Source organism: Coloeus monedula (assembly GCF_965178545.1).
Source record: "Coloeus monedula genome assembly, chromosome: 8".
Lineage (NCBI taxonomy): Eukaryota > Metazoa > Chordata > Aves > Passeriformes > Corvidae > Coloeus > Coloeus monedula.
This window is the reverse complement of record NC_138788.1, coordinates 36,333,665-36,358,017: the sequence shown is the minus strand read 5'-3', so window position 1 is coordinate 36,358,017 and position 24,353 is coordinate 36,333,665. Positions and strand designations below refer to the sequence as shown.

General features: G+C 43.1%; 2 protein-coding genes across 5 annotated transcripts in view; one reads left to right on the top strand and one right to left on the bottom strand.

Moving 5' to 3' along the window:
* DOCK1 (dedicator of cytokinesis 1) overlaps nucleotides 1-24,353 on the bottom strand; it is a 265,665-nt gene that overhangs the window by 142,444 nt on the left and 98,868 nt on the right. The window lies entirely within an intron of this gene.
* The window catches only part of INSYN2A (inhibitory synaptic factor 2A), a gene marked incomplete at its 3' end in the record, with an annotated part of 37,684 nt that overhangs the window by 4,310 nt on the left and 9,021 nt on the right, over nucleotides 1-24,353 (top strand). Inside the window, exons 2-3 of the mRNA XM_082286428.1 lie at nucleotides 7,972-9,130; nucleotides 24,040-24,111. Coding sequence (XP_082142554.1) covers nucleotides 7,977-9,130; nucleotides 24,040-24,111 — 1,226 coding nt within the window. The 5' untranslated portion in view covers nucleotides 7,972-7,976. The remainder of the gene's footprint in view (nucleotides 1-7,971; nucleotides 9,131-24,039; nucleotides 24,112-24,353) is intronic.

The window sequence follows — 24,353 nt, the reverse complement described above, 5'->3', positions numbered from 1 at the left end:
ACCCATCTAAGCAGGAGTGGGAATTCAGGACTGTATTTTAAAAGTTAGTAACATCACAAGTAGTTTTGGTCTGGTCAGTTGCTTCCTGGGAGAAGGAAGAAGAGGGAATTCAGTAAAATCACTATTTTTGGTGTATTTATCTCTGAATAAGCACAAAATCTACAACAAGCCCAACCATTAGTAACTGGTTGTTCATGCCCATTTTGTTATTATATTCATTATTCTCTCTGAAGAGAAATTAATGAGGAGATATCCACGAGTACAGAAATTTAACTTGTGGATCAGTTGAATACATTTTTGTGTATCAAGGCCATCAGCAAATAAAACACTGTGATATCTCTACGGAGCTGACAAAGAGACAGATAAAACATCCCACTGCTGGAGAGAGTAATTCAGCAGAAATTATGCTTGAACTGCCTGGGAGCAGCGATAGCACTGATCCCTTCTGGAGACTGAGCCAGAGTTGCTGAATTCCAGAGGAATCCGTGTGTTTTAGGTGGCTGTAGTTGAACAAGCTGGTGAGAAGAACGTGGTACATTCCTGCATTCACAATTTGTACTAAAAGCACACAAAGCCACAAGAAAGGTGATGCAAATTATCTGTCTGGTGGCCAGTTGTGGTGCCTTTCCCAGCCAAAAAATATCCTTGAGAGGGTCTTTAATTACTACTTCACTAAACTTCCTAATCATCCACATCCCAACCCATCCTAAAATCCAGAATCACAGAACGGTTTGGGTTGGAAGGGCATTAAGGATCATCTCATTCCAGCCCTTGCTATGGGCAGGGACACCAGGTTTATTTTAAGGTCTTAGTCCACATTATCCCAGGTCCACAAAACCTGGGAGCAACATATTCAGCAACTCCACACTGTATTTGCTTCCCTCTTCATTCCCCACATAGTTCTTCCCACATGGCACCAAAACTCGGTTACCTGGAATGAGCAATTTCCATCAGCCCTCTCCCAGAGCCCTCATGTTTGATGAGAACCTGGGATTTTCAGAGTTTAAGACAACTTCCCCTCACACAAGACTTCGGCTCTTCCTTCCCAGTATTTCAAAAGCATCTTAGAACCAGCTTTGAGGAAGCCTTGCAGGTTTAGGGACTATAATTCCCCTCAGCAACTGAAGCTTTTTGCTCTACGAAAACTCTTTTTGGGTAACTAATGGGAATTTTTGTACAATGCTGTAGCAGGAGTCAGACTGATCTGTGCAATTTCCCCCACATCAGCATGCTCAGATCCACCTGTACATGGAAAATTCAGAATTCCAGCAGAACCAGAACCTGCTTGAAACCAGAAACTTCAGGAACGTGCTCCTCAGGAAGGTGAAAAATGACACAGCTCTTATTTGGTGGTGACTGCTGCCAGCAGCGGAGTGCGAAAACGCATCTCCCAGACAGATCCTATTCCCCAATTAACATCCCGCTAATGATGTCAAGTTTTAGACCTAAATTACCCAGCTGAGTTGTTTAACAACACTTCACACCCTCCCAAGCCTGTCTGCCTGGAACCCTGCTCCAAGCAGGAAGAGCTGACAAAGCTCTGATGCCTTACAACCACTGACCCCAGGAAAGTCACTGTCGTCTCCCATTTGTAGGGAGCTCCAGCACGATGGGATCACCTGCATTCCCAGGGGAATGCTCTGATATGCATAGCAAAATTAAGGATGCAGGATCGAAGCCTGGAGCTGGGACGTGCTTATCTCCTTTTTCCTCTTCACCCAATGCTTGAAAATCTCTGATGAAGGAACAAAACCAGCTGCAGTTCCAGTAGGTGCTCACAGTCTGGCCATCCCTGGCAGTGCCCAAGGCCAGGCTGGGCGGGGCTTGGAGCAACCTGGGAGAGGGGAAGGTGTCCCTGCCCATGGCAGGGGCGGGATGAGATAATCTTTAAGGTCCTTTCCAACCCAAACCATTCCAGCACTCAGATCCCTCTCTGCAGAGCTCTGACAGTTTTACAACCCTGCTGGTCAAAGCTGAAGAGCAGAACTGCTTTTTCCCCCTGTCGTTTGCCTGGTTTTTTTCTCCTTAAACACCCACAAAACCTATCGATGTCAACTAAGAACAATTAAATTTAGTATTCAACAGTAATGCCAATAAAGAACTGCCTTTAAGCCCTTGTTTTTACCAGCCTGCCCTTTAAATTATTTACCAGAAAGTCCCATAAAAATGAAAAAGCCTTCCAGTGCAAGTCCTGTGGCTTTTGGACTCCTGGAAGTCAGTAGTGTGAGCAGAACTATTAGGGATTCTCCTGGCAACCCATCCTCAGCAGCATCCTGCTCCTGCTCCTCCCCCTGGAGCAGGGACAAAGCCTTGCCCAGATTTACATGACAAAATAATACTTAAGAAACCTTCACTGCTCTCTTCCTCGAGCCAGAGATGCAGAGCTCAGGGAGAAAAATCAGCATTGCTCTCTTAACAGTGACATTATTTTTTTCCAGTACACTAAATCCCAGCAAATGTTTGAGATCAGAACACCATGAATTCACAGGGCGTATCTTGTGACACTGCATTTGTTCCACTGCGAAGTTAATAGTTATTAACTCCCCCTGTAAGTCTACACTGCTTTTAAAGCAAGTGCAAATCTCCTGTTAATGGTACTATTCCTTGCAAAATTCTGTTATGGGGAAAATAACCCTTATTTTCCAGAATTTTATCACGTTGAATGGATTCCTTTTAATTTTATGCACGGAACAATATAGGAAGCAACAAAACCGAAGTATTATTAAAATTTGTGTTCAGAAAGCATAGTAGAGATGTCAGAATTAAAGGAAATTGCCTCTACCAGCTGCATTCGGGGAAACTGGCTTGGTTTGTAAGGAAAATTTTAAGGAGTTTATCCTCCAGTAGATTCCTGTTTTATCTAAAAGTCTCCAGGCTTATTAAATCGTACATTTTATTTGTTGCCACTTAGTTCTAAAGCTGAAGCTCACAAGAGCATTTAAAAGCATTTACTGGGTATCTCAGCCATTAGCTATGATTTTCTACATCATTCTTACCGAGCCTGCCAATGGATGGGAGGGGGGAAAAGACAAATCCAATGCCACAGGATGCTGTTTATTCCGAAGGAAGACTTCCAAGGCACTTGGAAATGCAGCAGTAAGGATGACTTCGGTATTGAGCAATAAACAAGGAAGTTCAAGAGAGAGAAAATTCAAGTTCAGTGCCTCAGGGTTTCAAAACAGAGTTAAAAAAAATACTGGTTTGACATTTAGCAGCACTGCTAACTCTGTTATTCTGCATGAACAGTTCTGTGATGAAATGAAGACAGGCTGGGCTACCCCATCAGTTTTCCTAGTAATCCTCATCAGTACTTTCTACCCCATAAAAACTGGGAATACCTGCAACCCTCAGATTTATCTGGAAGTCAGAATTTCCCCTCAGTCCTTTTGTATTAAAGCTCTTCCAAAATTCCTAACACAGGCAAAGTTTCTGCGAACAACTTTTATAATTAATAACTGTCTAAGATAATCCGTATTTTCCAACTTTTTTATCATGAGAGCCTTCTTTACTGGACATTACTTTTGGGATGATACTCTATAATTTTTAAGTTTCTAACATAACACTGTCAGCTAATTAACAATTAGATTCCTTTGAAAAGAATAAAAATACTCCTCATTTAATGGAGTCAAAATGTATGGGATATTTAGAATTAACATTAGGTTTCTATCCTGGATTTGTTTCTATGAAGTAAATCGGAGTTTCTTTCTGCTCTTTATTTTTAACAGTACAATTGGATGAATATTCCATGGATGCACTTATGACTTATAAACATCACACAGTTTTTGAAAAGTACGTGGTTTAAGGTGGTATTTAGGCATATAAAAATTACATCTGAGGCAGTGGGGATTTATCAGGAGAATGTCCAGCCTGGAAATATTCAGAAGCCTAACGATGCTGCACATCACTTCCCAATTTCCATGCAAAAAGCTAATTATTTGCAATTCCCTGCATTATTTTAAGCCAATCCATCCATCCACAAAATCCTGTGTGCTCTTAATATGTGCACAGATGTTTCCAGCTGCATCTCCAAAGCCTTCATCTGCTCTGAAAACCCAGGGACTGAAATCTGTGCCTTTCATCTGCATTGGGAACCTGCAAAGTTTAAGCCCACTCTGTGTATTAACACATCCTGAATCTGCCTCTGTGTCATAAAACTGACTGAGAGAAAATGAAAATTACAAGGTGAGCTCCAAATCTCCTCTCCCCTCATTAACCAATCAGTCTGGAAATCCCACACTGTAATTCTCCTCACAGAGCAGTGACTCTGCAGAGTTTGAGATGCAGAGGGAAGGTCCTGCAAAGATTTGTACCCCCTAACTGGTGGTTTCCGTAAGTACCCTGATGATTTTATACCAACTTAAAGCCTCTCTGTGCATCACTTTTTAGTTATTATTATTATTGAATAGTTTATTTCCATATTCAAACATAGAGGGATGCTGCTTAAGGGCAATCAGTCACTAGTTTATAAAGAAATCAAGGCTAAAAACTGAAAAACGAAGCTTGTGATTACTTGAATATTTAGTTTAGCAAATCATCTCTTTGTTTGGAGTAAGTACAGATAAAAAGTTGAACTCCATTATCTGTATGTAATTGGCATCTGGAACTAAAATTCAGATTCAAAGGCTTTATTACCCCCCTGACAGCACGAGCCATAAACTGAGAAACTCCAGCTCAGTAGTTTCCTTATGTACTCAAAAATCCTTCAGACAAGACGCCGTGGCAGTCCCTAAATAAGCCAGAATTGGAGGCAACACTTTGTCCAAAAGTGAAACAAACCAAGCAATATTCTATACAGTCTTCCCTGTGAAGTGTTTAACTCACAATCGACTCCTTGCTCAACTGTTCTTTTATCAGCTGAGCACAGAGAGTTCCCTTCGGAGACACCGGGATCCGAGCAAGGCTTCAAAAAAAAAAAAAAATCGAGTTCTTTTGGTTGTTGTCATTCTTAATCACAGATATCTCTAAAGTTATTACTCCCAGCTCCTAGTGGGAATAGAAAACTCTGGATCAGCTAAATCAATCAGGCCTGTGCAGTTGGGAAAGGGAGACAGCAATCTGGTGAAGAATCAATTTATTGGCTATTAAAGATGTGCTTAAAATTAACTGCAGAATAAAGTTCCCCATTTATCTACTCCAGAGGGTATCTCCAGACTCCTGGTTTCAGCTGGGTTATGGACTCTATTAATTCCATGTGAAGTCATCCCAAACAAAGCCAGCCATCCTGCAGCCCCCCAAAATGATGGGATTAATATGAGAGGTGAAATAATCTGAAAATTGACACAGGTCACAGACACCAATGAAATATCAAGCCAGTACTTGAAAATAAATTGCGTGTTAATGGATCCTGCTGTCAAATAACCAAGTGCCCAAAAACTCACTTTGACAACTCCAAGGAATCCTAAGACATGGTTCTAAAGGGTGACTTTCAGAGCCAACAGCCAATTTTTGTAGCCTTTTTGGATAAAAATGTGGTTTTTTCAGCCACAATCACAGAGTATTTCACATCTTTGTGAATGCAACATTTCGTTTTTGCCACAATTTCTTGTTAGCACAGGAACTCCCACTGGCAGGTTTGAAACTAATGGCTGTAATGGCTGTTGTGTTCTTGTATTGAGGGTTTTTTGGTCAACTCATTCCTTTACCACACTGTTGTGGAAAATTTGCTTCCTGTAGTTCTGAAGTGCAGAGTTTTGGGGTTTGACAGCAATTTTTACAACAGATTTTAATGTGGTCCAGTTGCAAGCTGAAGGACTGGGTTTGTATCTTACACACCAGTTTATTCACTAAAACATTCCCAAATATCAGCCCTAGATAGACAAAAAGATGGATGTCTGTACTCCCTCCTTACTGTTTGCAGAGTGTCCCTCAAATAAAGGCATAATTTCACTCACAAACACAATTATAATTAAAATACAGCCCAAACCAGCCAGGACAGGACACTGATGTTCCCCCACAACCGACTCCTTATTTAGGGTTTCAACCAGAACAAAAATTCCTGACATTCAAATGTAGTTGATTTATTCCCCTCAAAGTCTGTCCCTATCTGTACCTCATGTGTTAAAGGCACGGGGATTACTGATCTTAACCCCTACTCTAATTTTATCTTCGCACTCCCCCCTCAGAATTTCCATTTTATTCCCCCTTTTCCCCCAAAACAGGGACTCAGTCACCTTGGTATCAGATCCTAGGTTTGTATATATGAAGTATCTGGTTGAAAACCAGGATCTGGCAATCTCAGATTCCATTATTTGAATGTTTCTGTCCTGAATTTTTCCCTCTTTTTGCTTCTTCTACAGACTTTGTGCTACAGAGTCACAGAAAAACTTCTTCCCCCTCTCCAATGACTGCAGCTCCCTCACCACTCCCTGAGCATCCCAAGTCAGACAGAAAAAGGCAAACCAGGGCGATTCTGCAATATTTCAGTTCCTTGTTCACCAATTACCAGCGCCAGGGAGTTAAAACATGAAAAAAATCATTAAGGACTGACACATTTTCATGAGATTTTTGACCCAGAAGTCCAGCCTTGGACTCTCTGCCATGCACATCTGTGTGTATCTTTAGGGAAATGCTACTAATACTTTTAAACCTCATAAACATCCAGTTTTTCACTGAAAATGATTTTCCTCTTAAGCTTTCTTACTTTAAATATAGCCTAGTCAAGGATTCACTCCCTTGTGCCCGAGTTGGCTTTCTAAAACATATGCTATTATGGCACTTAACTCTTCAAGAGCTTCACATATTTTATGAAATAGACAAAGGAATTTTAATTAAAAACATATTTCAGATACACCTGAAGTCCCTTTACTTGTTTTACATTGTACTCCTGAGTCCCTCTGAGGGTTTAAATAGGAGATACATGCAGAATATTTGGATTAAGTGGGAATTTGGTAATTCAGCAAGTCTCAGGGAGAAATCTGTGCAACAGGAAAGTAAAAATTACAACTTCAAATGAGGTGTAAAAATGAAATCTTAATTATGCAGCTACTACAGATCCCCTATGATCTGTACAACCACTGGGGTTTGGGGGGTTTTTCTGGGTATGTGCTGCATTAAGCACTTGGCATCTTCTCCTTGAGGAGGGGTTATATTCCAATGGCAGATTAAGTAATTTCTGTGAATCATCACAGGTTTGGAGGTTTTTTTAGTGCTTTAGGATCTTTTGGGATAAGCAGCTGTACCATAAAAGCACATTACTGCTTCTAGGAAAGGATGAGTTGTTTTGCATTTGAAGCAAAAGCTTAATTGATGCACCGCTGACTTCCTCCAAAACTTCACTAGTTCATAAATTTTACACATCCAGCACTACCAACCAGTTGCTAATAATTAATCTGTATTTAGTTTTAGCCATGAGGTAATGTTTTATAAAAATCCAAATAATGACACCTCTAACGACCAATTAATTTCTTGCAAAGAATGCTGAATACATTACACAGCAGAAATGTGTTTGGTAAGCAAGCACACTCTAAAAATAATGCCAGTTTGACACTTCTTGCTACTAAACATTTACATTAAAGGAGAATTAAGGGTGGGCAGAGCTCTAAACTGTTCTTCATTTGGACAAAGACACTTGGTTTTCAATTGCTCTGTAGTTTGTACTAACTATCAAGTAAATTCAGAGGACTGGCTTCCTGGGAGCACATATTCCCGAAGGAAACTGCCTCCTGGGAAGCCCTGGCATGACAGCCATGGTCCTGTCCTGGTAAAATAGGTGTGGAAAAACTTCCAGCGCCAGGAAAGCTCCTCTCTGAGGAGCAGGTGTTCACAACAGATCAAGATAAAAAGCGCAGTTAAGGTACAAATCTCTAGAAAATCACCAAGGGCTGCGACTCGAGAGAATCGAGCGCACCGGTCACGACTCACAGCCATTTCAGCGGGATCAGAGGAATGTGGCCCAAATACTGCAAAGACCTAAGGGGAAAAAGTGACATTTCTGTTGTAACTTGAGGCTTTTTGCACTCTTCTTGGCTGCAGGCATCATGGTGAGTAAGGAGCCCAGCAAATGCTTACTCACCGCCTCGGACAGCGACGTCGAGCCTGCGGCTTCCCTGGCGCTGGAGATGAAATACGCGCTGGATCCCAACCGGCAGATCAAGAAACGGAACAAAGCCCTCCAGGTGAGGTTTAAGGATATCTGCGAGGCCCAGAACGAGCAGAGGGACAAGCAGCTCTCCACCTCCTCCACGCAGGACCCTGACAAGAGGGAGGCCAAGGCCATTTCCTACAAGACAGCCTATCGCAAGTACATGACGGTGCCCGCCCGCAGGTCCATCCCCAATGTCACCAAGAGCACAGGAGTCCAGACATCCCCTGATCTCAAGAAGTGCTACCAGACCTTCCCTCTGGACCGGAAAAAAGGGAATATTCTGAAAAGCGCCTCGACTGTGGACACACTACCGAGCGAGAACAACGGGTTCCTGATCGAGGTGAAGGACAGGGAGGGCCGGGGCTCGGGGGAGGCCGCGGCGTGGGGCAGGAAGGCCGGCAGCCTGCAGACGGCCGAGTTCATCTCCCACATCTCCGAGCGCCCCGCGCACGACAACGGGGCCGAGGCCTGGCCAAGCAGCGATTTGCACAGTTCTCCCAAAGAGCCGCCTCCTCCTCTGCCCAGCTTGGCCGAGCCCGGCGAGGAGGAGCTGGCGCGGCCGCCCGGCCGGGGCAGAGCGGCGGCGGCACGGCTGGGGAGCGACGAGGCCACCCAGCCCCTCCACGGGAGGGTCTTCAAGACTGAAGTGGCCACCGTTTACCTGCCGGCCTCGCAGCCCGACCTGCCCAGCCTGGGCGACTGGGGGCCGTGCCCCGAGGAGGACGACAAGAGGACGGTGCAGCTGAACGGGGTGCAGCCCCCGGCCAGAGATGCCCGAGTGTGCGCGGCACGGGCGCAGTGCCCGGCCCCCGAATGTAGTGACCAGAGCCTGCAGGTCAACGTGGCGCCCATAGAGGAGAGCCAGCCCTGCCGGACGGCCGTCGCCGTGAGCCAGGAATGCCAACAAATCGTGCCTCACACCGAAGTTGTGGACTTGAAAGCGCAGCTTCAGATGATGGAGAACCTGATCAGCTCTAGTCAGGAGACCATCAAAGTGTTGTTGGGTGTTATACAGGAGCTAGAGAAGGGAGAAGCTCACAGGGAAGGGTGAGTAGAAGCTTTTTTAATGAGTATGAGCTGACTGAAATGTCTTTTCCATCAGTGCTGCCCGTGAGTTTGCAGATGCCAACGCGCCCCCGCCGCCGCGCACGTGGCGCTTCTCACACGGAGTTTTGCTGCTCTAGGAGAAACCTGCCAGCAGCATTCAGATTGCTGTCTGCTAGTCCCAGGGTGTAATTAAGTAATTATTTAACGAAGGGCCCATAATACATCTTCTTGTGCCTTTTCTAAGGAGCACAGAACGAGCCGCTCTCCAAACAGGATTAGCGACGATGTTTTCACATCAGCAACTTGCATTAGCCATAATTCCTCACACGGCATGAAAAGCAGCAGCAAAACCTTAATTCTGTAAGTGACTTACCTTTTTAAGATTAAGGGATATTATTACAACTCCTAATATAATTCCATTAATGGCATATGAATCTCGTCTGGTTTCCTTGCACCTGCATTTTTCGTGGTATTTCTTTCAGAAGGAAATGAAATGAGAACTTTGAATATCAGTGTCTTCTTCAGAGCTTTCACACAGCTCTAAACACAACAAACCCAAGCAGAAATAAACAAAATTCTGCTTATCCCTAACTTTCATTATTTAAATCAATCCATAAGCCATTAAAAATATAAGAAACTATTTAACTATGTAACTCAGTACAACCTTTAGTCTCTACCTGGACAGTTCAATCCATCTCTTATATCACCTTAACAAACATTTTGCAGACTGACTCACCTTAGTTCCCTCATCTTTATTCAGTGAACACACCTCACAATGTATGTCTGCTGTTTGTGTGTTTTGAAATATTTCTGTAATTAAATCCCAATTTGCCAGAAGAAATCGGGATTTTAAAAGGAAGAAACCAGCAGCTTCTGCTACTTGAAGCAAAACCTGCTTTCATTTGAGTCAGAAAGGTACACCTTTAATTTAACTTTCTTTAGGAATGTAGAAATCATGTGAATCCTTAAAACTCAAAACGTTTGGCATTAAAAAGCCATCTTAGTTGGATCCTGCTGTCAACACAGCCTTTGTGGTTTTAGTTTATTTTACAGCTGGTTGTATTATTATTTCTATCCATACAAATTGTCGATTATCTAGATCAAGGACCTTATCAAGTCCTGGATATTCAGACTGGGACGTTTCTTGACCTACCTGAAAGCCACACGGGCTTCAATGATCTTAAAGCTATTTTCCAACCTAAACCACTCTATAATTCTATTTTTTTTTTTAATTACTATTCAGAAAAAGAACTCCCCTGACTTTCTTAACTTAGAGAAACTGCAGGAGCTTTGCAAAGAGGTGCCAAGCTGCTTTTCAAACCACAAAATAGAGACAACTATTTCATCATCATCATAACTCATCAGCCGCTCGTCGACAACCCTGAGTGCACGAACACCCACACCAGCCCCCAGAGGCACCTGCTATAAATACCTCTGCTTCCTCCATACAATTAGCCATCCCTATTTTCTCCTTTCCCAAAGATAGTACAGGCACAGGTGCAGCAAATACAGGTTTTTTTATTGCCCTGACAGAGCAGAGCTGTTAATGCAGCCTACATTAGGAGTGTATCCCTGCCCTCAGTGCAAAACAAATCTTGGCCAAACTATCCAGGATTGTCTTCAAATAATTCCCCTGCAGCTGTCAGCCTCACAAAGCTGTATTAGCCCTAAAATGGTGAAATTATCCATAAATCCCAGTTTAGAACATCTCTACAGCCTCTCAGACACTCGGACTCATGTACTGGAGTTTACAACATTCCATTTGGCCAAAAAGAGCCTATTTATTAGCACTACTTTCTACTTGGAGCCCCTTCCAGCTGCTCCTGCACATGCTCCAGACATGTCCCAGACTTGCTCCCTCCCTGCTGGGCAGGAAGGTGTCGAGATGGGGAAGGAGGGAAAAGAAGGGAGATGCACACTTGTGTATTTTCCAATCCCTGCACTCCAGATCCCTCTCATTTTGTGGCTGCTGGATGATTTGGAAAGAGACTGCACAGCTTTGTGCTCAGGACCTTCCCCAGTGATCCCTCTCCTGAGCTGGGAGAACACTCTGTTCTCCTGCAAACACCAACACATCATTAACATGAAGCCTGTCTTTATCCCCAGCTCCCTCAAATTACACAACTCTTGCAATAATAGGCTGCCCCATCCTCTTATTAGAATAATTCTTGCCAAGTGCTGCATTCATCCTACAACATCTTTGCCACAGACCCTGTGTAAACTATTACATATCTCCTCAGTGTCAGCATGTTGAGCTTTTTTCCTGCTATAACCAGGTTTAGGTCAGTTTATATCAAGAAGTTAAAGCAATTCTACTGTTTATTGTAGCATCTTCCATCTGCTAGAACAGTAAGAGATGGTCTGTATTTATGGAACTCTGCTGCTTTTCTGAGGTACATTAAATTCCTTAGAATAGCATGCTACAAGAAACAGATACAACTAACACACTGCTGGTAAAGAAAAAAAAGAAAGAATATGAAGGGGGAAAAAAACCCACCAAAAGCAAAAAACAAAGCCCCAGCTAAATTTCTTAATCAGATTTTTCTGCCTTTAAGGAAATCAGTGTTCTTTAAGTGCTGTTGTGGTGCCATGGGACTGGTGCTCAGCGGATTCATTTTCACTAATATGCTGTAGGTCCTGAACTGCTATTACTGCAATTCATCACTAAATGAGTCGATGCCAGCAGAATTGTAGCAGCATCTCTGAAGGCAGCAGTCTCATCCTTTGGGTGACTATCATCTATGTGTGCTTTTGAAAATGTCAGTGCTACATCATCTGCAATTAGCAGCAACAGCCAGCACTCAACTCTGCTTCAAGGGAAGGGGAAAGCCACTGGAGCAGGAAGGGAAACACAGACCCTGTGATCCCCATCCCAGTATCAAAGGACATTATTAAAATTTCTGTATTATGTGCATCATTATTTACTAAATCTTTGGCAAAATGGCTGTACTGCCCTTCTGTCTGGAAGCTTGTACAAAAAAAGCACATTACATCCCAGCAAACATTGCTGGATGCCTTAAGTCATGCATGAAGGAAGTGCAGAGCTGCAGCTTCAATTAAGAGTCCCAGCTCAGAGTTAAAAAGATGTTGAATATTACATGATGCAGGGTGCAGCTTTACAACACAAACCCGGTTTTATGCTCCAGTTTTATTCTGATAAATTATCAGTGATCTCACTTTACAGACATATTTGTGTTCAGATAGAGAATTTAGGAAGCCAAATGTGTGGAGCATCGCTAAGGCTGACAGGACTGCGAGTAAAATGGGAGTTAATCATTCTGAAACCTGGCTAACAAAGATCTGTGAAATACATAACAGGAGATGAGCACATAATCAGAAATACTTTGCTGCTGGAGAACAGCAGTGACCTGCCCTTTAAATCCTTCCTGTGGAAAGGAACAGTAATCTGGGCCCTCCTCATTATACAACAAATCAGCAATTTTAATAAACAAAGTGCTCAATTTGCCACACAAAAACAAGTCAGAGTATTTTGACTCTGCCAGGCCAAATGCTACACATTAGACAAGAGTTAAATGAACCTGTTTCAGAGCTAATTTATATTCATCTATTAGTCAGCAGTGGTTCAGGAATTTAAAGAGCTTCTCAACAAACTCCTTCGAAGAGGCTTTGAGAGAACACGTTGTCATGGATGGAATTTAAATGTCACTTCAGGCTTTCCAATGACTAAGGGATTTTTGTGCCTCATATTCTCATTTCTGAGCAGAAAGTAAGCCCATAATGTGTGTCTGGATGGAGGTTTGCACCCAAGGGAAGAGGAGAGCAGGGAGCATCCTCACCTGAGTCCTGCCCGAGCAGCACTGCCAGCACTCATCCTCAAGGTCATCCAAACTGATCCTCCTGCTCAGCACTGATGGCAAGTGAAAGTCAGGGAGCCAGAGCAATTATTGCCCAGATTGTTTGCTCTGCTCCCTTTTGGGAGCCAGCCCAGCTATCCAGAGCAGACCAAGGAGACAGAGCAAATCAAGGCAGGAACAACCTCTGCTGTCCAACTCAATCCACCCCCACACCAGCCAATACCTTCCGAACTTGGGAGTTCCTTATTTCACACCTGGAGAAAAGGAAGCTTAGAAGAGTTTCCAAGAGCAGAGCCTGTGAAAGCACAGCCTTTGGGAGCGATGTGCCAGCTGCAGGAATGATAGGACAGGGCTTGGTTTGGGACTACCCCCCTCACTAGTTTTGTTTTGCATTTTTTTCAATGGGAACCCTGGCAAAGGAAAGGCTGAACAGGATCATTTCTAAGAGAAAACCTGGAAACGGAGGGAAGCAATAGATAAGCTAAACTACAAAAGACAGCTGCACTACAAATAAATACAGGAAAACCAGAAAGAATACAGCAAATTCCATCTGGGATGCACAAATTGTGTCACATTCTGAGTGACTCCAGGTTTTGGGAGACTCTAAGAGCAGTCCTTGGGAAGAGGACTGTGATGAGTGCCTTCATTTCCTGCTGTGACCTTTACATCCATCCTGCCTGCCTGGAATGCCCTCTGGAATGGTCACAACTCATTTCATTATCCCCTGAGACCACCTCCTAAATTCTTCCCTCTTCTCTCTCACAGGAGCTGCTGTATTTTGGGGTGTGCATCATTTACAGATCGTTCCCAAACACAGATACACCCAAACACCTCAGAAATTGTAACAATTCACCTTCCTGAGGCAGAGCCAGGAAATCTCTTTGGATGCATCTTCCTTAGTCGAGGAAAAGGAGGAATTTTTCCACAAACCAGAGCTTTGTGGATCTTGTGATCCTTGGGCCAGTGATGGTTGAGTGGTGCTCACTCAACCCACAGCAGGAGCAGTACTAAGACACCAGAAGTCCATTTATCTGCCCTCACCGTAAGAAATTTGGTTTTCCAAGCTCTAAACCAGCCCTTCCCTGCTCCCCCAAGCACAACAGGAGCAGAGCAGGCACACACTGACCTCCCTCACCACTGGAACTGTTCCATTATATTCCAAAACTCCATGGAGGTTATTCCAGTACCCCCTGCCAGTCCATGGGATCTCCTTGACCCCTCTTATTTAAAATTCTCTTATGTAAAAACAAACCAACCAACCAATGAAAGCTGATGATATAAGGCTGACCACTGAAATATCCAGCATTATTCAAGGCAAAAAAATCTAGCATCACCCAAGGTTTAACCTCAAATTCCATTTTTTAACCTCACATTCCATTTTTTTCTGAAGTAGCTCCCTAAAACCAGTCTGGAGTTGGATCTCCAAGGGCAGGTACCAGGAGTAGCTCAGAGCACAGTATTTCACAGGCCTTCAGAATATGATGAGATTTATATTTTTGATAGCATTTTTCATTAGAGTTGGACACATTTATGCTGGGGCTGAGAATCCAAGTTTCAGATCACACTGTCAGAGTGGATAAAAAGGGCAAAGTCTCACAGTTCACAGACATCCTGGAACATTAATGTGTAATAATTCAGAGTACCTGGGTACTATAACATTGAAGATAGAGAGCTCTTAAATTACCCTGCTGTCAGAGCCACTTTCTATCAAGCCTTTGTGAGGAATAGAGTGGTGGGAGGTTTTCAGCAAGGAAATGAGGGAAAAAAAGGAAAAAGTGAACCCTTAGCAACAGCCAGAATGTGGGCTAAACATAAAAAAAAAAGGAACAATCTTTTTAGCAAAGTTAGTTGGTATTAGTACTCTGTTTTCTCCAAAAAAAATGCCACTAGGAACATTCTGAGTCTCAGAAAATACAGCTGATTTTGCTAATATAGTCCAGCTTTTTATCTGCATATACTGTACAGGCACAATTTAATGGAAATGTATTTGAAATACTGAGAAAAATAATTTGATTTCTATCTGGTTGCTATTCACTGGACTTTTAAAACCAAGATGAAATGTCATTCCCCACCACACCTCCCTGTTCCAGCCAGGATCAGCAGCTTCAGAGTGAAATTAAGGTTCAGGACTTTTCCAGCAGGTTGGCTGCAGGGAAACAGAGGCCAATTAAAGCAAATTCCCACTATTCAAATCTGGAAACACTGATGAAGTCTATAAATGAAAGATTAAAAAACAGTGCAAGCAAGCAATGTTCTTGCTAAATATATCCTTGGGAATCCCACGGATCAGAAGCTTCCCAATGTCACCAAGCTGCCCAAATCATACACCTGCAAGGAGAGTTTTCCTGCTAAATCAGTCTTTTTTTTAAAAAACAGGATGACTGAAGGTAAGGAATTACCAAGTTTTCACAATTAGGATAATCCTTTAATAACTGCAGTTTGGCTGTTGGCAGTATCAGAATGCAGAAGCAGAGCCTGTAAAAATGGGACCAAAATAAGCTTTACAGTGTTAAATTTCTCACTGCTGTTCCTTCACCAGGAGATGAAACAACAGATTTCTAATTGACACCTCCTTCTGAGCCCCAGTGCTTGCACAAAGGTACAATTATCTCTTATCCTGACTGAGGAGAAATGGCAAAAAAAGAGGAAAAAGACTTGTCTGAAGATGGGGGTGTTTTATTTTTAAACTGCCAAGGCTCCAGCTACCCCAGGTTCCAGATGTGGGATGGGCAGTTCAGTCTTTAAAAAGCTCCTGTGTAGCACATCCAGGGAACTGAAGGTGAAAAGTTGGGAGAGGATGGAGAGCTGAGCTGGATTCAGGTACCTGGGGCTTGGAATGAGATGGTCTTAAAGGTCCTTCCCAACCCACACCATCCTGGGATCTGTGGCCTGAGGAAAATTTAAGTGAGGAGTTCCAGGCATGGATGTTTCCATCCTCCCTGATCCCACCTCTGCAGCACTGCTGGGTCTTTGTGGAGCTTCTCTCACACCTGAACAAAACTGAGGTGCCCACACTGTTCCACAGCTCTTACAGGTTTCGCTTGGAGCTTTGCCAATACACAGGAATTCTGAAGATGGATGAGTAATTCCCTGCCACAGAACCATTTTTTCCATGTTAAGCAGCAGTTAGTAAAATATTTAAGTGAAACTGGGACAATTCTGAGCTTTTTGTGATGATTTTTGCATGCCGCGGAGCAGCAATGGAAGGATCAGTGCTCCAGGTCAACCAGGAAGGAAAACTGCCATTCCAAGGGAGGCTGGAAATCTCTCCAAAAAACAGTCCCAACTATGTTTGGACCTCTTTTCCTAAATAGGATGATGACAGGGGATGTTTTCTACCCCGTTACTCACTGCATGAACCAACCAGAAGAGGACAGACAGAACTGTATGGGGGAATACTGGGATTTTTTGCCCTCGATTCCAGTATCAGAGAATCACTAAATGGATTGGGTTGGAAAGGACCTTCAAGACCATCCCATTCCACCCCCAGCCATGGGCAGGGACACCTTCCACTATCCCAGGCTGCTCCCAACCTTGCCTTGGACACTTCCAGGGATCCAGAGGCAGCCACAGCTGCTCTGAGCCTGTGCCAGGGCCTCACAGGGAATATTTCTTCCCAATGTCCCATCTCCATCCACCTTTTTTCAGTTTAAAGCCATAGAAGCTGTGTGTGGTCCAGTAATGCCTCAGGATGAGAGGTTTGATTGCAGAGGCCAGAAGAGCTATTTTGGAATTAAGAAGTGAGTTTACACTCTGGAATGGTTTGAACCTGGCATGGGTTAGGTCATTCCTTTGATAAAGGAGAGATTTGTTTACTTTATTGTCATCCACACAAGCCCAGAAAGAATTCCAGGGATGGGACCTGGAACTGTGCACAAAACTCAAACAACTGCCCAACTCCTGGTCTGTGGATTCTCCTCAAACTCCCATTATCCAAGGAAATGAGAAAACACAAAGTACTGGGACCTGCTCAGGCTGCAACAGGAAGAGCTCAGCACTTCCCCAGTCCTTCCTGCTGGTTCTTTGGTGGCTTTTTTCCTCCATCCTTCTTGCAAGTACAGAATCCCAGAATCATTCAGGTGGGAGAAGACCTCCAGGACCATCAAGTCCAAGCTGTACCCGATCCCCACCTTGGCACCAGCCCAGAGCACTGAGTGCCACATCCAGTCCTTCCTGGAACACCAAGCACTGGCTCCACACAAACACCAGGATCAGTGGCCAGCAATCCTCCTCCCTCTTTCAATTTTATGCTACTGCACAACACGTGGAATGTTAAACAAGTCTGGCTGGTGCAGTTATTATCTGAAGCCAGTGTAGGCTTAGAGAATGCACGAAGGGTATCTGAGCTGGCACTGAAACATCAATCACAGCAAAATGATGAAGGAATACCACAGGTTCTCATTTCCCCCATCTTCCCTCCTCTATAGAAACAATTCCTGTGAGCAGCCTCAGTTGAGAAGTCCAAGCCAAGCAGAATGCCAGGTGTTGTGTTTTAGTAGTAGGAACTCCTCAGCTCAGGGTGGGAGCAGCAGGAGCTGTGAGGGCACAAGGATTTCCACCCTTTAACACATCACCCCAGCTGGCCCCAAAAGTTACACACACGCAAAATGCATTTTAAAATCCCATGGATTTGGGTGTGTAAGGGCACTGGGAAGAGGAACACTTGAAGCTGCAGGAAAGGATGGGTGGGTGAAGCAGATCTGATGACAAGCTGCGGGCTCAGGAGGCTCAGGGCATCCAGGCAATGACCCCAAATCCAGTCCTGAATCCTCCATCAGGCAGAAACCACAGCAGAGAGATTTGGGATGAAGGAGGAAGGGACAGAGCTCATCCTAGCCTCTGGAATGTGCTCCCAGACAAACTGCTGGAAGTGCCTGGCCTAAGAATTACACACCAGCAATGCAGCTGCTGTTCCACCAGAGCAAATTCCCTGAATCGTTATTAACACCATGAGCTGACATTTTAATTATGCTCCTGATTCTTCTGATGAGACAACAGAGGCACAAATATTCAGGAGAGATGTTAGACCTTGTACACACCTAATTCCTGTAAGATTTCATTATTTCACTTGAAATACATTTTAATTCTCTGTGTTCTCGCTGGGGTTTTTTTTCAAATAACAGTCCTATTAAAATATGTATTTATTTTTTTTAAAAAACCACTCCCTGACTAACCTGAGTGTAATCCAAAATGTATTTACAGGGTGAAAGCACTTGAATTGCTGTCGTGGGAGTCGTGTCGTACGCCCACAGTGCAAATACCTCAAAAAGCAAATTAGTCATCTGCTTCCAACTGTCAGGAGGCAGCAAAAGACAACAAACCAATGTCTTGGAAAGAGCCTGAAAATCTCACCACTGAGCTTCTGTACTTTGCAAAGGATTTTTTCAGAAGCCAAATCAGTAATATCAGCCTTGAAGTAAAAAGAGAGCCAAGAGTGTTCAGTGTGGGAGTGTCCAAGGCCAGGTTGGATGGGGTTTGGATAGTGGAAGGTGTCCCTGTCCAGGACGGGGGTGGAATGGGATGAGCTTTGGAGAGAGGAAAACTGTTTTCATTAAGGTTTACTTAATCCTTAGTTGGAAAATCACCCAGGAGCACAAAGCTGGGATCACTTAGACCTGTGTGATCTCCAAGTGCTCCCACGGGGAAAAGAAAACCAAAGGGAAACTGGGAAAACAGACAACAAAACCATGGAAAATAGAAAAAGAGTTAGGAGGAAAAACCAAGAAAACCCCAAAGCACACCAGACACTGAAACACATGGAACAAATCCATGTTTGCATCCAGAAAAGCCTCAAGGTAATTCCTCAAAGCACAACATCCATCCTGATTTTTATCAGGCTGTATCATCTCTAAATGCAAACTGCTAATTGGTAATTATCAACTTCAGGAAAACACAGCAGGAGAAAGGTTAAAACAATTTTTCTACTCTGAAAGTGATTTTTCAGAACACCTTTAAAGGAGCCAAAGGCTGGCCCAAGGTGGTTCAGACCTGCCCAGATCTGGTCTGGGACCAGAATCTGAAGTCCTTAAAGGAACCAGAGGTTTTCATCCACTAAAAACCTGATTCTGCTTTTACAAAAGCATTTGTATGAGGTTTACATTGAACTAAAGTGGTAAATCTTTCCTAGGGCAGAATAAACCTCCAGGGGTAAGCCAGATTTATTTTAACCTGCAAAAGATATACAAGAGATTTTTCTGCATTTTACATGGTTGAAAAATGACTTACTCAAGTCATAAAGACAACTAAAGCTCTCGTGACGAAGTGGAGTCATTTTATTGTGCCAAAAGGGCAAACTATGTTCATCATAATAATAATAATGCCAATTTTCTCTTGAAGCCCAGTTATCAGAATTATCAGTTCTGTAATACTTTAGAGTGGAAAACAAAGACTTTGAGAAGTTCTCCATCAAACTGTTGGTTTTTAAAGGATTTTTCTGTAAAGATGGGAAACATTAGGCCAGGTTGGATGGGGCTTGGAGCAACCTGGTCTGTGAAAGGTGTTCCCGTGGCAGGGGGTGGAATTGGGTGGCTTTAAAGGTCCTTTCCAGCCCAAACCACTCTGGGATGCTGGGATCCATGTGTTTAACCAACTGTGCTATGAATTGTCCCAGCAGCTCTAGGAAATAATAATTTAAAAAAACCCAATTAATACAAAGACTTCAGGAGAAGCAAGGCCTGCACTTCCTCTCAGCAGGGCCAGAACTGTCACTTCAAGCACACTTCAAAGGCCCACTGCCTGCTTAAGATAATTTGTTTCACTATATTTAAATAACAAACATCAACCAAAAAAATATTCTTGAAGTCTGTTCATCCTCCTTGGTGCTGATAATACATCAAAAGTGTGAGGAGCATCAGGATCCTCCTGATCTGTACCCAGCACAGCCACTTCTGGAAAATTCTGCCATTAGGGGACTCAATTTATATCAAGTATTCCCTGCATCCCAGCAGAGAAAGGGAAGACATCCAGATCCAACAGATCTATCCTTCTAAATCACTTTTGAAAAGTTTTTTCTTTGTTTTTAATAGATGCCCATATTAAAAAAAAAATCAGCATACACAGATCTAAGCTTCCCTGTCCCAGCTCAACGGGGTCTCTCTAATTTATACAAGCAAGGAAATATTCAAATGCAAAGATTTTGGTGTTAAAGTTGGTATTTTTGAAAAAAAGCCTCCAGCAGGTGCACAAATTCTGAGTTTCACAGGGATTTAGAGGGTGTAATCCCTTTAGGCTGCTCCAATTCTTAGTTCCTGCCAGTCCACGTCAGCAAAATGGCTGTTCTTCATTATAATATTTTAATACTTGGGAGTGTTAATTGAGGTTAAGCTCAGGTTCTGCCTGGAATGCTAAAAAAAAAAAAAAAAGACCTTCCAGAAGATGAAAGTCTCCTGAAAATCACATGGAAAACGTGTGAAGAACTGGAGATGAGATCTGCTTTCCAAGGGGAGATGCAAACAGAGCAATGGCACTCACCTACATCCATCCTTGCTCCAGGACCTGCAAGGCCAGGTGGGATGGGGCTTGGAGCACCTCGGGATAGTGGGAGGTGTCCCTGCCCATGGAACTGGATGGGATTTAAGGTCCCCTCCAACCCAAACCAGTCTGGAATTCTGTGATTCCATGACCTGCCCGTGCTCTGCACATCCACGTGGAAATAGAAAATACAGGATCTAAGGTGCAAAGGATGAAGCTGTGGAGCAGTGGCTCCTCCTTCGTGGACATCAGAACACATCCAGTCCAAAGAAGTCTGAAACTCCAGGAATAACCCCCTGGGATCTAAAGCAGGCCCAACCCAACTTTCATTTCTCTAAAAAGGCGACAGATTTTCTGTAGGAAACTTGGCTTTGTGAAAGACTTGACATTTGAAAGAATTTCTTTTTACCAAAAATAACAACTGGTTTACTAATGAAGGACAAAATTTTTGGTCTCTCTCCTAGGCTGGAATACCTCCCAATTTATTTTTAGGAGGAAGAAAAAAAGCAGCTTACTCAAAACACTGCATGGCACAAAGAAAGCATCAATACCCAGAACTCTGCTCTCCTCCTGGTATCCAGACTCTGCTCTCAAATCGTTCCTAGGAGTTAAAACAGAGGCAAACTCTGTTTTTCAGGAAGTCTGCACTGAAAATCAACCTCATTGCCTAAAAACTGCATGGAAATGCTGTGCCAGTAGTGAAATCCTTGCTGGCGTGAAGGAGATGAATTCCATGCAAGTGTTTGTGTAGATAATTATGTGAAAACAAGAAAGTAAAAATCCAAAGCCCAGAGGTATCAACAACAAAATTCTTTCATGAGGAGTTTAATTTTTATAGAAATAATTGAATTTATACTGTTCTAACACTCATGTAATTCAGTCTTGGCTAAAGAGCTCTCAAACTGCCAGATGGAAACCAAACACTGGGAAACCATGGAGTGTTCTTGGGGCTTTCAGGGAATTCTAACAAGATCATTCAAAAAAGGAAATAATAGAAAATATGTAAAAATCATCTCTGAAAAGCTCAAAATACTCAGTAAGGAAAAACTACTTTAAGAAAATTTAATTGAGAATTGAATCCGACTCGAAAATGAATATATCACTATAACCAGTGGAGACTGAGAATTGCAAAGATGCTAAAACCAAGCAGAGCTGAATATGGCAGTTGAGAAATCAGGATTTCAAACTCATCACCCAAAACCCATCTCATTTTTAAATACTTACATCCAAGGACCATTCTCATCAGCTTAACGAGTCTGCCTTATACCAGCAAATATGTTTTTAAGTATATGGAAATCTGGAATTCCTGTACATTTAAAGACCATCAAATCATAGAATGGCTTGGTTGGGAGGGACCTTAAAGATTATCCAGTTCCAGCTGTTTGCAGGGCTCCAAAGGTGAATGAAAATGTCCCAACTGGAAAACAACTTTGAACAAAAAACCAAACCAACTTTAAACAAAAAAACTAAACCAGGCTGGCATCAGCACAGAGAGTTTATGGCTTTACCTATAAAGAGGCTCTCTCACAGCAGAGCCACATCCCTCTGAAGGCAACTGCTGACTGCTCTTTATGTCCTCAGTAAAGAAAGGCCTTCCCCAACTCAGCTGCAGACTTTAAACGTTGGATCTTTAGTCAGAGCTTTTGGTAGCTGATCAATAGCTTGGAAAAAAAAAACCATTTTACAAGTCTCAGGTTCATAGTAGTGACAATTTGAATGTCGAGTTGTGAAAGACTTGAAGAGGGGAAGTGAAATTCAGGAATTCTTCTCCTCTTTGAGAGGGTAAGAGCAAATATAAACCAGGAGTGGGGATTTTCCCAGAAGGAGCAGCACACAAAGTGGACATTTTGCTTTGGAGAAATTCTTCTGCACATCTGAAGGAGAGTGGGTTTAGATTAAATATTGGGCAGGAATTGTTCCCTGGGAGGGTGGGCAGGCCCTGGCACAGGGTGCCCAGAGCAGCTGGGGCTGCCCCTGGATCCCTGGCAGTGCCCAAGGCCAGGCTGGACATTGGGGCTGGGAGCAGCCTGGCACAGTGGAAGGTGTCCCTGCCATGGCAGGGGTGGAATGGGATGAGCTTTAAAATCCCTTCCAACCCAAACCATTCCATGGTTCTGTGACGTGGCTTTGGTGTTGTGGTCATTTTTAGCCGTGTTGGTAATCTGAGCATATCCCTCTGATTAAAAAGCAATTTTGAGGCCAAATAACAACCAGCACCTAGAACAGCATGAACTCCACGCTGCATTTTGCTTTTAGAAGGGAAAAAAAAGTCTTAAAAGAAGTGAACTCACCCTCCTGTGAACTTCTGTTGGTGCCACCACAGCGCCAGGAGCTGCACCCACAGCCCCAGAGCCTTTGGCTGTGACACCACCCCAGCCACTGATAAACCTTCAGATCATAAAGAGAAGTGACACAGGGCCAGCTGATCGTTTTCTGAGCTACAGAAACAGCCTGAAGCATCTCAGAAATGCTGATTTTTCAGCTTGGGGACAGGCACATGGCACAGCTGGTGCAGAATTTCTCACTGACACATGATACTGCATAGGCTGGATATTTTGTCAGGTAAAGATTAAGCCAATTTTTTTTTTTTTTCAAATGCTGGATTTTTCCTTTTTGTTCACTGTCAGGGCAGCAGAGGAGCAGGTGCCAGGGCAGGGAAGGGGCAGAGATGCCCCTGGTTAAGCAAAGCAACCCCAAATAATTGGAGGTCAGTCGGCTGAACTGCCTGGGCTTGAGAGCAGAACCTGCCTCCAGCAACATTCCTTGAAGGAATCTTGACTGGATCTGTTTTCCACATCTCCAAAGTTCCCTAGATGAATTATTTCCCCACTTCTTCTAAAAACAACTGTGAAGAAGCTTTGCCAGCACTTGTTTGTATGTAGCAAACGGAAAATAACTTTAAAAGAGTCGAAATTTGTGATTGGTACTTAGATTTTTCTTTGTAAAATGCACAAATATTGACTTAACAATTTGCATTTTAAACTCATTTGCATGCCAGAGCATTCATGTTCACAGGCAACTGTTCTATTTTAATGCAATATATTTATTTTAATGAAGATTTTATGTATAAAAAAGTACCTGCGTACCTTAAAAACCCTTTTCTAATTAAAAGTGACCAAGGCAGAGACAATCAGAGGTAAATGAGAAGTCACTGCTGCAAGAGACTTCAAACCAGAGTGTGACAAAGCACAGCTGCAGGCTAAGGGAACACAGGAAATGTCATTTCAAAGGCATTTTCTTCCTTTTAACACACAAACATCCCTACAACAAATCTTCAGACCTCACTGAGAGTCACAACATTCCTAAACAGATCCCACTTTGCAATAATATATTCTGTATATTCCTCCTGATATAATGGAGGATTTATTGCTTGACAGTCAGAGTTTGTTTAGTGTGAAAGTGGAGAAAACATTAATCCACCCCAAAAAGCAATGTCTTAATTTAAGCTGAATATGCCGGTTTTGATGCTGTTTCCCTAGCGGCTGGATTTTTGTATTCAATAGTCAAGGCAAAAAAAAAAAAAAAATCCTGAAGTTCTGATTATTATGAAAGAAGAGCCACGGAAGGCAAAAACTTGTTAAAATAAATAACTTTTTTAGTTCTCTCATGTTTTTGTCCTTGCAGGCTTTCCTATCGCACCGGTCAGGACACGGCCAACTGTGACACGTGCAGGAACAGTGCGTGTATCATCTACAGGTAGGTTAAAAACCCCAACATTGCCATTTTATCCTGAGGGAAAGCAATGATTCAGTCACTAATGCAAGCTCAGCAACTGGCCCTGATGCTCCAGTCAACACAACAGAAATTGAACTTCACTGAATGAATAAAATTCAGCACCTGTGTAAGTCTAAATCAGAAAGAGACGATCGTGGGCAGCAGAGCTGTGGGATGGGAGGTCTTACGAGGTGGGAGCTTTAGTTTGAAATTGCTGGAGGTAT